Consider the following 13,704-nt stretch of genomic DNA (forward strand, 5'->3'; position numbering starts at 1 on the left):
CCTAGGTAAGGACTCGTATAATTCTGTCTAATAGGACACAGCAGCTAAAAGGGCATGGCATACAGATGAAACTCATCAAAATACAAACTCAGTTCATGATAGGGCATTGGCACATGCCAGTAATTATGCTTGCAATGTATACATTTTATTAAAGGTGTTAAGGGATGGAGCGTGAATCCAAGACCCTCTAACATGAAAAGGTTTTTGTTTTCATATATTTGGCCTCAAATGTTTAAGTAGCTGCCAAGAACTGAAGAGAGTCATGGAAGTATTTACACATCAGAGAAAAAGTGAGACAGTCAGGAAAACATATTTTCTACAAGGTTAATTTGATTTGAATTGAATTTTAAATAAAGCTTTAAAATTACCCATCAATCTTAAATAGTACTCATAAATAAATAGATCAGTCTTCTTTTCTGTCTTTTTAAACTATGCATTGCACCAGCTAGTAACTGAATTTGTCACCATCCAGTTCTAAAACACTCACCCAGAATAGCTACCACAATGTCATCTTTGAGGATTTCGATGGAACCTCTGGATAAGAAATAAAGTGCAGTGAGGACATCCCCACAGTGAACCAGGGTGTCTCCTGGAGGTGCATGGGTGGTCTTGAACTTCATTGCCAAAGCTCTAAGGCAACCTTTACTTGCCCCCCGAAAGGCTTTGCAGTTTTGCAGCAAAGTCTGGTTGAGATGTAGACAAATATCAGCTTGTAAACACTCTGGGAAACCCTTTAGGACCTGAAGAAAAAGCATAAAGAGTTTCATACTACCAGTGCACAGGGTACCTCCACCTGAAATAAAGTATATTTCTTGCTCACAGAACCACAGGTGTAGTAATTGTCACCCAGGAGTTCTTACAATGTTTCTACCTTGCCTACCTTAATGAATACTTGGTTTGCTAAACATGTCAGAATTTTAATTCAAATACTTTTCTCTGAATTAACTGCAGGCATTCAGACTCAACACAAATGCTGTCTCATTAAAATGTAATGCCTACAACGTTTCACACTGCTTCTCGTTCCCTGCATTATGTTATGTAGCATCATACTGTGCACAGATATAATGCAATGTGACAATTAATAAGACATAACTAATGAAAGGTGGTACAACTAGAAAGACAACCTTTTGAAGGAATCTCAAGTCAATTGGATTGCTATCTGTGGTATATATCTTAGTTATAATTAGTAAAAATGATGATCCTGAAATAGCCATGGTATTTGTAAATGTCATATACCAGAGAGTGCTCTTAGCTAACAGTACTTGGAATACTGACGTTTAATATGCACATTATTAATACTAAATATTTTGATAAGCATTGGAAATAAAGAAAGGGAAGGAGAACAGCAAACATAATTTAAAAGTATAGTTCAGTTTTCAGAAATGGAAACTGTGCCAGAATTTACAATGCATACATGAAGCTTCTACCAGCACTATTGTTTTGACAACTTATTCAGTGACTAAATTAAAACTTGTATAAAAGATTAAACAATAGCTTCTGACAAGTGCTACTCAATTTAAACTGTGTAAAATATTAAGTTATTTTATAAAATTCCCAGTATACGGTGGGTCAAATACACTCATTTCTTGCTTCTCTGTATGTGTCATAGCTATTTTCGGTGTGGTATATAGATTTTAATTCTCATGGTGATTTTCCTCTGTCAGTAAAAATAGATCCATTTAAATATGCTTTGGGGTAGAGGGAGGAGGGATGATATAGTGCCTAATGATGTAATTTTAGGTTTTCCTACCGTTTTGGGTCAGCCTTGCTATTGCTGTCCAATATAGCTGAAAGTAATCATGAATTATTTTTATAGATAATTCAAATGTATGTGGTCCATAAAGGAACTTCAAATTAGATCATATTTGAATTAACTTGCAATTATTACTATTTTAAATATGAAAGCAGCCACAAGGATCTTGTTTCTGTAGGACCACTGTGTGATGCAATCCATCAAACTGACTGTGATATAATATAAAAGGATCAATGAGAGACCTGAAACACAACAGCCATAATTCTGATCTTGTTTCCTTCATTGTCTAGACACCCACAGAAATGGGTCAAGGGTGTTTTAGAAGAAAATCCACAGAATATGAGTTCAGATCACAAATTTGCCACAGGTTGACACTTGTACAAGTCACTTTATCTCTCTGTGTTTCTTTGCCAGAGAATAAGAGCCTTTATAATGTTGAAATTTGTTGTAAGTTACCAATAAATAGTGTGCCAACTAGTCAACAGTAAGACACTGCTCACCCAGCTCTGTACAGATGTAAATACTCAGATTTTTATCCTGAAGTTTCTGTATTACTTGGCTCAGACCCAAAAGAAATGAGCCTTCCTCTGAGTTCCTGGGCATTCATCTGAAACCTCTCCCCTTAACTGTAACTTACAGTCTGCGTCTACACAACTGGACTCTAGCCAGATTTCCTACTTGGACTAAAGATCTCTCAAAATAATAACTTTCCTAGTCTTTGCACATTTCTGCCTTTGGGGGCTGGAGTTCCTTTTCCTACTCTTTGTTGGGATCCTAAACAATCCTGCTCCTCTCATGGAACCAACTCTCTAGGTCGCTGATCCCTTCTATCTGTCTAAACTATCACATTGGATTCTTTGGCAGGTGATGCTAGACTGGAGTTAACCTAGGTTTGGACACTGTTTATTGAAATGGGGCCACTTTATTTGGGGGTACTATAGTAGGAAAAAAACCCAGTCCACTGGCCTCTTTGCGTATGATTTACTTTTTCTCCCTGAAGCCCACTGTTACGGCCTTAGTATAACTCTCAGATGTCCCCACGTAAATAAAGATGTAAAGAGCAGTACACCAAGTGACAAATTAGATACCCCTGTTTTTCTTTTAAGATTTGGCAGTAATAAGGTACAAAAAGGCATTTTATATTTCACGTAAATGGGGGAGATATTGCTACCATTTTAGTAGTTGGAATAAGAACATTGAGCTTGTAGCTGCTGCTTCTGGCATTTTCCTGAAGTTCATCAGTTATACTTTCTGAGTATAGCCTGGTTATAGAAGGAAAAATGGTGCACTTGTGTGTGTGTGTGCGTGTATGTACATACACATGGGTGTATATGCATGCTATGAGTTGGAAAATGCAGATGAGATAGAGATAGGAGTTCATTTCTCTGAGTGTGTTATACGAGCTACGGAATCAGATAAGCATGAGCTGAAGTCCTAGTTCCATCACTTACTTGTTGTGACTTTGGTCAAGTCAATGAACTTTTCTTGAGATTCGGTTTATTCTATTGCAAAAATAATTAATAATATCTATCTCACAGGGTTGTGCCCACAACTAAATGTGACAATGTATGTAAATTATTCCATGCATTGTAGGTGTTTCAATAGACAGTTTATTTCTGACTTTTTCTGTGCGTGTGTGTTTTTTTTGTCACACATATTTATTGTTCCTGAAAAACTGGTATGTTCTCCGTAGCTAAAAATTGAGAGACACAACACCGATTGTGTTCTCTCTTTGGTCTCTTTGGTGAATAGGAAATTCACCACTAAGTTTTGTGTTCCATTGTGTCAACAGAGTTTAAATATTTTGTGCTCCTTTGCCTCAACAGAGTCTAAGAATTCTTTTTCCTCTTATCTCTCTAACTTTTGTTTCCTGTTTCTGACTTGTGTCAAATTTTTTGGCTCTTGCACTTCAATTTTGACTGTGAGTTATCTTAAATTCTTTTTAAAAGTTGGAAGTTACTAAATCAATTTACGAATGTGTTCTTAGAATTCCAAAATTCTTAGAATCAGTCACAAAACTTTAAAGGACACTTGGGAAAGTTTTTCAACATCATTCTCTTCTCAAGTGTCCTTGTTAAGTGTTATCACCTCCTAACATTCATCCTATTACAGATGTGACACCCACTAGAAAAAATGACTTCAAGTTAGAGATATAATAAAGTTCCATGAAGAAGCCTCTGTTTGTACACGAGGGAGATACACAGATCTTGGCATGAAGAACTTGTCTAGATTAAGGAATTCTCTTGTGGTGTTAGCCCTTAATTGACTTTCTTAGTTTTCTTAAGTCAGTTACATAGATGACTCAAGTAAAACTCAATAGAAGTTAATATTCAGTAATTGAATCTCTTACTAGCCCAGAGGTTTAGATGCCCTAAATGAGTTAGCAGCTTTGGAATCTGGGTTATGCCTAAGTAAAGGGACTTTAAAAGGGGAGTTAAAAGAGAGGGAGCTGTAGTGGAATAGAGGTAGAAGAATATTGAAAAGAGTGGGAAGAAAGGAGTAGGTTTAAGTAGATATATATCCAAGGCACCGCTTTGCATTGATCCCAGTTGTTTTGCCTTCCTTGCTTCCTACTCATTGCACTTTTTTGGTCAGGTTTGGTTCCTCTCCTAAACTCCTTGACTTGGAACTTCCTCATTTAGCACTCGGATATTGGCATTTCACTGGACCTAACAGATCTGGCTACAAAGAGTAGCTATGTCAAGTACACAAGCTGGTTTACTGATTGTTATAATCATTTCCACTACACTCTACACAACCTTCTTGTCTGTCAAGTTCTGAAGCTCTGAGGGTACACAGCACCTTTCACTGTGCAGCTGGAGCCATTGTTTTGTTGAGTTAATCTGATTTCAAAGACCAAGGAGAATCGCCCAGAATCAGTTTCATGGGCGGCACCTTGGAAAAGTAATCCTTATTCTTTTAGCAAATCTTTATTAAGTATCTACTATAATCCAGGCACTATGCTACACATGGGAGCATAACAATGAATAAAACATGTTCTGAAAAAATACCTGGCCCTCAAGCCTTTCTCTAAACGCCCAGATTAAAAAAACTTTTAGTAAGTTTAACCAGAATTTTCCACACTTTGCTTTTCATGCCAAATTTGGACATTTATAATACTAATGGTTGTTCAAATGAACCCTCAAGGTAACTGTCAATTTAAGGTGAGTGAAAAGCTCTAATTTCACTTTTCTAATATTGGCTGTTATGGGGGCAGAGTTTTAAAACTTCCAGAAGTTTCAGAAAATTTTTTCAAGGCTGGCAGAAATCCCATGTCTTCATTACGGTAAAAGGCCACTCGAATATTTTATAAATGTAATACTAACTTTCCTTTACTTGAATTTATGTAGATAAAACTGTTTGGGATTCTCAAATTATGTCAGACAACTGAGACATTTGTTCTTTTAAGTGAGCATGAAATGCTTTCTGTAACTGTTAAAAGGAATCAACCCCATAGCTTAGTGCTAGAGGACACAAAGTTTAAGGACATTCAAACAAGAATAATCCAACAACTACAAAAGGAGATAGCAATGTTAAATCAAAGTAAAACTCTTTGAAGAAATCACACAAAGAGAGAGCAAAAATGGAAATAATTAGCCATTGCATAGTAAGCATCTATCAAACATGATCCGACATTAATTCAGAAATATTCAACTTTATGTTAAACTTCCCTCAAGTATATAAGCCAACACACACCTAATGGAATAAATATTACAATATTGTTAATATTTGCAATTACGGAGTGTGAGAATTCAAATTTTCTCTATACTGAGCAATGAATATAAAATTTAGAAATGAATGGATGCTGAGTTAATGTAAGCCTGCAAATTGTGACTTCATGTATGTGTGCACATCAAAATATTAGTATCATTAACTTTTTAATCAGTAAATCCTTAAATTTAAACTTACATATTTATGCTAATAAAACAAGTATACCATCCATTTTACGTATTGGGGCCTAAATGAAAAAGAAGTTTGGCCTAGATCTATGATAGACTGTAATTAAAGAAATGTGTCCTGGGCTTCAGTCAGCGGAGTCTGAGTAGAGGAATATCCTAATTAATGAAGATTTTTCTCTTTTTTGATGTGACATTATGTCAAGCTTCAAGGTGAGGCCTGCTTTATATTGAATTTTACTCTGAGAATAGTTCTTTATAATGAAATTTCAACATACTTTTGTCTTTTCACAGTAACTATATGTCCTGTGGGTAAGACAGGTGACTTACAGTCTCAAACCCATAATTCTCTTCTCCAACCACCAGTTTAAGGCTTCCCTTTGTTCCTGTGAGATAGCGTCCGTGCTCCTGGCCCCACCTCCATGTGATTAAAGAAAGGTGAGGGTTGCAGAAATTTATTTCCTTATTCAACTTTTACCTGGCTGCTGATAGATAAGGATTTCTAAATGAAGTTATATATTCACGATATATTGACAATAAACTCTATTATTTCTTCCTCAAATTTAAGACACAGGATTCAATGTTTGTTGTTTCTTAGTCTGGATTGCAAAACACTCTCTTAGGGTGGGTACACTTTCTAGGTTCTGTTGGAAGAGCATCAGCAATTGAGTTTTTACTAAGACTTTCTCCAGACTCCTTCCATAGTGTTTTAAATCCTTGTATTTGCTTTTGAAAAGAATCGAAATGTATTCTTTATTAGGTGCCCTCATCCAGGTAGTATTGGAAAGTGGATCTATGTTGTAATGAATGGTTTTTGATTTGTTTCACAGTGTAGCTGTGGAGGGGGACACTCCTCAAGGCAGGCTGAAAAGGGCATATTCAGAAAGACAGCCTGAGGGTGGTAAATGGTTCCTCTAAATAGTAAATTAATCATATGAACAACTTTGGTAACTGTGATGACTGACATTAGGACATTTTCTGGGGATATTCTCTGGGCTGTTAAATATACTTAAATCTTGACAAATTGGAATTAATCAAAACACAAATTAATAGTCCCTATGAAACACTAAACCTCAAGCATGATTATCAGATAGATTATGCAAGAAATATATTAAATCTTAAGTCTCTGCCCTAGAGTACAGCCTTAATATTTTACAGCATTTTCTGATTCTGATAGAATCAATGCCTTGTGGGCATTCGGCGTTTAATAAATCTTGAGCAGTTATAAGATACTAAACCTTGCTATTTGCTGTTTCTAGAAGCTAATGTCCTTCCTTAATGGATTCTATAATTTGGAGGTCATCCCAGATCATATTATTTCTATGGTTATGATTTATCATTAAGGAATAGGAAACACATAGTTTTCATGTTTTCTTGGTTATTACAAGTTTAATACTTCATGTTTAATCACTGATCTGACAGGTGGATTCTTTTAGTAGTTTTAAATATACAAATATACATAGCCCTAGTCTGAAGTTCAAATTGCCTTGTCATCTACTTTCTTATTTTACTTTCACATGGCTGATGAGAATAAAGAATTGTTTTATTGCATAAGACCATCATATCTGGCCAGATTGTTGGCAAAGCAGAGCATTGTGGAATCCATGACTAGGGGCTTTTATAAGTCTTGGGAAAATTAACTAATTTTCTGCATGTAACTTTTCAACATTTATCATATGGTTACACTATTTAGGAAAAATATATGAACAGAACAAAAACTTGCCACACATAGACAAGGCAAACAACATCATAAATCCTGAACCAGTTTTGGTACAAGTAAACGTTCCTTGAAAAATAAACAGAGTCTTCCCTCCTGCATCTTCCTCTTCCCTCTCCAGCAGCTCCTGCCCCTAGTTAACAGCGTAGCTGTGAGATGTTCCTTTGCTTTCAGAACACTTAAACTTTAACCTCACCCAAATGAAGTCTGAGCCAAGGATGAGCTGGAGTGTGGGTGATGACGTGCAGGCACAGGGGATTTATTGCTTTTACATACATGTCCTTGTTACCATGACTCTGGAATCCTTCTGCTAATTCAACAAAAGCCTGACTTAAAAAGGTGCATTAGGATTTCTGAAATCAGGTCTCAGGGGGAACCCTTGGATCCCACTAGGGTTTCTAAAGATAAAAGGAGAGATCTGCATTCTGAGAAGCAATTTCAGGACTCTCTCCTCAACTCCTCAGTTACTCAAGAGAGGGAGTGAGGAAAGGGATAAACAAAATATAACTATAGTGGAGTCTATTGGTTGCTTGGAAATAGTTCTTCCCAAATGGGTTGATTGTAGACAACCTAAGCTTGCTTGCAATGTAAGGAAAAGGAAAGTGTAATCTGCTAGGTGTTGAAAAGAATGATTTAAGTACCACCTTGTGCTTGATATACCATCTTGAGCTTGAATCTAGCTTTATGTTTCAGAAACATTTCTCATATATAATATTTTAGAATCAAATCTTTTGGTTGATTTGTCAACTTTGTATAAGAAATATAGAGTGGTGATTACCCCATTCTCATATATGAAAGCTGAAATACAAATGCATTAAGGAATTTTTATTTGTGGAAGAACTAAGACTCCAAATTTAGTCCAGGATTTCGTCAACTATTGCAACTTGCCATAGCTGTCTATCAAATTGGATTTCTAAAGTCGCTCCCAATATGTTGAGATACAAAATGTTTCCCATTCATTTTATTTATTGAGTTTTATCAATAAGTAACAAAGAATGGAAATATAGCATAAATGTCATTTTCATTTTGTACCACTTAGGGTTTTTGTTCCTCAGAAAGATTATCGCTAGACAACAATTCAATTGTTTTCTAAAGAAAGTGATGGCTGTATCAGCAATTGCATAACCTTTTGCAAAATAGCAAAAGCTTTCAAAATAGTAGAAATTCTCTTTCTCCACCTATCAGATGCCCCTCTGTAATATGTATTGATTCTTTTTACCCAGCCCTCTGAATGTTCCAGATACTGTTTTATCCTGGCACATTTCTACTTCCACCAATTGGCTTATAAACCAGCTAGCTGTGTATGTCCTGAAACCTATTTGGGCCAACTGTCCTTGTTAACGGAATTATATAATTCAATTATATCGCACATAAAAGAATAAAATATGTGTAAAGAAAGAGAGCAGGGGCCCCTCACCCTCTGAAAATAAAGCTAAATGGTTTGGAAAACCTTTATAAAGGTGAGTTATTTTAAAAAATGCAACCACAGATTGCTTTTGCATTAGGCGTGGGTGCTTAAACATTTATAAAAGTAGAAATTTTATATAGTCCATTAACTCTAATTATAATCCAAAAAATAAAAAAATTATTAAAAAATGACCAGAAAATCAGAAGCATATGGAAATTAAGAACCATGCTCTATGAGAAACTTTGGATTAAAGAAGACATAATTTAGAAAGCTACAAAAGGAGAACATTCCATACTAAAACCCATGGAACCACAGAAAAACTTGCATTGAAGGGAAAGCGTATAGTCTTAATGCCTTTGTTATTACAGAAGAAAGACTCAAACAATAAAAGACTAATACAAATGTTAAGAATAATAGGACAATAAAAAGAAACAAAAAAGAGAGAATTAATGAAAGCAAAAGTTGAAAATGAAAAGAATCGTAGCAAGAATAAATTAATCTAAAGGCTAGTTCCTTGAAAAAAATCCAATGAAATATATAGAAGGCCTTTCAAAGGCCTGTAAAGGAAAGAAGACAACAAAAATATACAAGTTTAGGAATGAGAAAGCAGATGGACCTACTGACACAGGAAAGACTAGATAAGCTAAAAGAATCCTACATACAACTTCATAATAACTTTGAAAACCCAGATAAAATGGATGAATTCTTCACAAATAGACATTACCAATATTGACCAAGGAAGAAACAGCTTAAGTAATTACCATAGTAGAGTTGGAATGGTGATTAAAGACCTGCTATTAAAACCACTAGGACCACATGGTTTTACAGATGATTTCTAACATTTAAATAGCATATAACTGTACACCCATATCATTATAAAATAGATGCAAAATTCTAAATAATTTACTAGCCAATAAAATCAATGAAGTATCAAAAAACTATGACCAAGTAGGATTTATTTCAAGAATGCAAGGATATTCAAAAATATTAGTCTTAATGGTGAAGCTATTTTCATTAAAATCAGTTATTACTATTCAAAACCGTTTTGGAGAATCTAGTGAACTAAAAAAAGACAATAAATAGTGTTTAAAAAAGAGAGAATAAATTTATCTCTCTTGTTGCTGATATAATTGCATACCTAGAAGATCCAAGAGTAAATCCTCAAGGGAAAACATCCCAAAACCAAACCAAACCAAACCAAGCTAAACCAAACTAAAGAAAAAGTCCTATCAGAATGAGTCAGAGAATTCGTTAAGGTGGCTATAAAGAAGATAAATAGTTTCACTCCACATTATCTATAAGCAGGTAAAAATGGAAGTGTGTAATATATTTCATTTGTTCAACTAACTAAGCTACATAAAATTTAAGAATAAATTTAATAAGAAAGGTAAGAATTTCTAAGAAGAAAATTATAAAATCTTATTGAAGAAGATTTTACTTTTTAACATCTAAACCAGCAATTCTCAATCCTGGCTACGTATTAGAATAGACATATAAAAATACTGAAGCTCAGACTTCACTATAAGCAATTCTGATTTAATTGTTGGAGGGTGGATCTGAAGCACTGACATTTGTTTAAAGTATTTCAGATGATTACAATGTGCAGCAAGGATGAAAACTTAACATTGAAATCTCAAAATTACGTAAAAATTAATGTGAAGTTCATAGGAAGGAAACGGTTAGCAACAGGCTTACAATCCATTCTCTATCTTTCCTGAAGAACATCCAGAAAGAAAAGTGACCATCTAGTGATGAGCATTTATGATCTGCTCCCAGCAAACACACTTAGGGCGTGGGGTAGTTCCTATCTATGGAGTGTTTTGAGCAGGATGTATCTAGTCTAAATTGGTTTTGGTAAACAAACTTTTTATCAACAGATTTATAGGACATGGCTTTCGGGAAAATGTCACGTAAGTTATGTAACTTCCGTACTATAAAATGTGAATGTTTAATGACCAAAAGAGTTTCATTCTGCTTAAATGTTATGTCATCACCTACATTGTTTAGGGACCTTCTGTGTTATATCTGAGCAAGGATACATGCTAATATGACAAGTAAGTATCTCCATTCTTTGCTTATGCCTTATGATTATAGATATTCTTGAAATTATTAATAAATCCTGATACTGGTTATAATTTCTGATTCTTGTGAGCCAGATTTGAGAATCTGATTTTTGGGTTATTTCGAAAGTCCAATATGGAGTTTGTTGTAAGTGAATAAAAATAGTTATATATTTTAAATGGAAGAATAAGTACTCTCAAGTAGCCAAGAAAACTAAGAAAAACAAGATTAGTAAGGGTTAACCTACCTTGTCAGACATTAAAGCATGGTATAAAACCACTAAGTACCAATTATTATTATATTGCCATAGGAAGGGACAAATGGAGCCAACTTGCGAGTAAAGATATGTATCTCAATAGATCTGATAATTCAATGTGCAGATAAGGTGGTATTTTAAATCAATAGAAAAAGAACGACCTTTAAATTCTACGAGTACTACCTTCTACTAATGTGAAGGAAATAGTTTACAAAACTACATTTCAAACAGATTACAGAATTTTCTTTCTAATCATATAACAAAATTTAGAAGAAAGTCTAGGAAACTACTTGTATAATCCATAGGTTTAGTGGGACCTTTGAAAAACAGGACAAGATCTCTGTTGACTTGTTGACCATATTTAAAAGTTGACTAGTTGGACCATATTAAAAAACAAAAGGGACTTTTACATCCAAAAGATGTCTTAAACAAAACCAACACATTGAAAAGAGATTAGGAATAAATTGCAATATAGATGACAGATAAAGCATTAATATCTATAATTTACAAAGAGTTGTTATAAAATGATAAGAAAAAGGTAACCAGAACTATGCAAAAATGCTATGAATAGGTAATTCATAGAAGAAACCTCTTGATTAACCATTTTAATTAATAACCTTGCTTTATTATAATGTTCTAGCTTCAGTGCTGCTGTTACCTACTGTTAAATATTAAGCTCGGCTCTTTGGTAAAGCAGGTAGAATTAAAGTTAGACTCTGGACTAAAGCTCCCATCTTAGAAAACACTCCCAAGGCCCCATTTTCCTAGCATCCACACATTGTGATTCACAGTGAGAACTAGATGATGGCTAGAAATGGACCTGAATGATTCAAATATAATAATTATGTGGTGGGAGTCTTTGGCTTATCTTCCCACCGTGGGATGTGTTTCTAACTACTGATAGGTTTCAGTTCTGTGTGTGTTGTAGAGCATTCTGATCTAAGAAGATTACCAATAGAGTGGGAAAAATGAACTACAGCACATATGTAAATAATTTAGTATAGCTCCCGAGTGTTAAAAAGGTACCATCTGAGGTGCTGGACCCCAAATAACGAAGAATCTTATCAGATGGTCCCTAAATTGAGTGCAGAGTTCTGCTGGAGGTGGCCCATCTTACCAATAGGAGCCCAAGATGCAAACTAAAAGGTTCTTTAGGAAAGAGGTGATTATTATACATTTTTTTTCATCCACACTCATCCCCATGGATAGCAATATGTCTAAACCAAGAAAAACAATTAAAATATATGTAATTTTCCTGAGTACTACTGGCTTAAAGCTATATGATCAATTGAGTTAGATGAACTACTTGTGCTTATTTTCAGCCTTAAAAAATGATTAAATGGCTAAAAAAATCTGACATACTGGGTGGAACATTTACATATCCATTTTTAATATAAATTCCCATGCCACTGGGAATGTCTCAGACAATTCTTCCACTGAAGAAATTATTGGACTTGTATTTTGGGAGAAATTGTAAATAGTTTGATTCCATTAAGTTTGATAAATGCAGAGTTACTTAATATTTGAATTAAGAGGGACTTAAAGTCATATTTTCAAAGAATATTTTAAAACTGAACTTGGATGTCTCTATATTTTTTATTATTGGCCAAATCTGTGTTGAATATTAAGTGATCTTAAACTGAATTGATTTTAAATTACTCCTGTGCTCCTATCACTCCAAAGAAAGTATTTGGAAACACATCACACTCTTCAACATAAGAAATTGTATTCTAGAGTCCTGTTCGAATAGTATCACTATTTTATTTTATTTTTTTAATGTTTGCAACTTTTTTTTTCTTTTTTTTTTTGTGAGGAAGATCAGCCCTGAGCTAACATCCATGCTAATTCTCCTCTTTTTGCTGAGGAAGACGGGCTCTGAGCTAACATCTATTGCCAATCCTCCTCCTTTTTTTTTTCCCCAAAGCCCCAGTAGATAGTTGTACGTCATAGCTGCACATCCTTCTACTTGCTGTATGTGGGACGCGGCCTCAGCATGGCCGGAGAAGCGGTGCGTAGGTATGCGCCCAGGATCCGAACCCGTGCCGCCAGTAGCGGAGCGTGCGCACTTAACTGCTAAGCCACGGGGCCGGCCCAGTATCACTATTTTAAAGAGTTAAAAAATGATTTGAGACATCATTTCCACCTTCCTACTAATGGAAGAGGAACATTATTAATAAATGGAGAAACTGAAGCACAGAAACATATTCATTGTCTCAGTGTGGTATTTCTGCAATGACTGTTCATGTGTAAAGCCTCAGGCCATGCTGTCACTATTTGTCTTGGCTCAGGAACCACTAAAGATCAGATCTCACTGTTGATGAGAACTCGCTTTGTACATAAACAGCATGGTGTCAGCTGTAGGTAAGTCCTTCTGGATGATGGGTGGAGACCAGGATGAAGTGACCATCACCATTTGTGAAACATGATTGAGCACATACCATTTGTGACCTGAAAATACCACCTGCCTGTCTTAAGCTTGATATTGTTCATGTCAGGGGGCTTCAGATGGTATTTATTGCTCTCTGTGGTATTTTTGAGACTTTAGGGTAAATAGCCTTGGTGAAAAACAGGAAGGGCGTGCGCCTTACCCTTTCTTAAGCATCTATTGTTCAG

At 35.1% G+C, this 13,704-nt stretch overlaps 1 protein-coding gene across 9 annotated transcripts in view; it reads right to left on the reverse strand.

Annotated features, from left to right (window-relative positions):
• Positions 1-13,704, reverse strand: part of KCNH7 (potassium voltage-gated channel subfamily H member 7) — a 495,283-nt gene that overhangs the window by 30,447 nt on the left and 451,132 nt on the right. For all 9 annotated transcript variants that reach the window (XM_087435296.1, XM_087435302.1, XM_087435299.1 and 6 more), the window contains one exon: positions 488-740. In XM_087435296.1, coding sequence (XP_087291422.1) covers positions 488-740 — 253 coding nt within the window. The remainder of the gene's footprint in view (positions 1-487; positions 741-13,704) is intronic.

This window comes from Ceratotherium simum, chromosome 9, assembly GCF_057802395.1.
Source record: "Ceratotherium simum simum isolate JZ-2026a chromosome 9, ASM5780239v1, whole genome shotgun sequence".
NCBI lineage: Eukaryota > Metazoa > Chordata > Mammalia > Perissodactyla > Rhinocerotidae > Ceratotherium > Ceratotherium simum.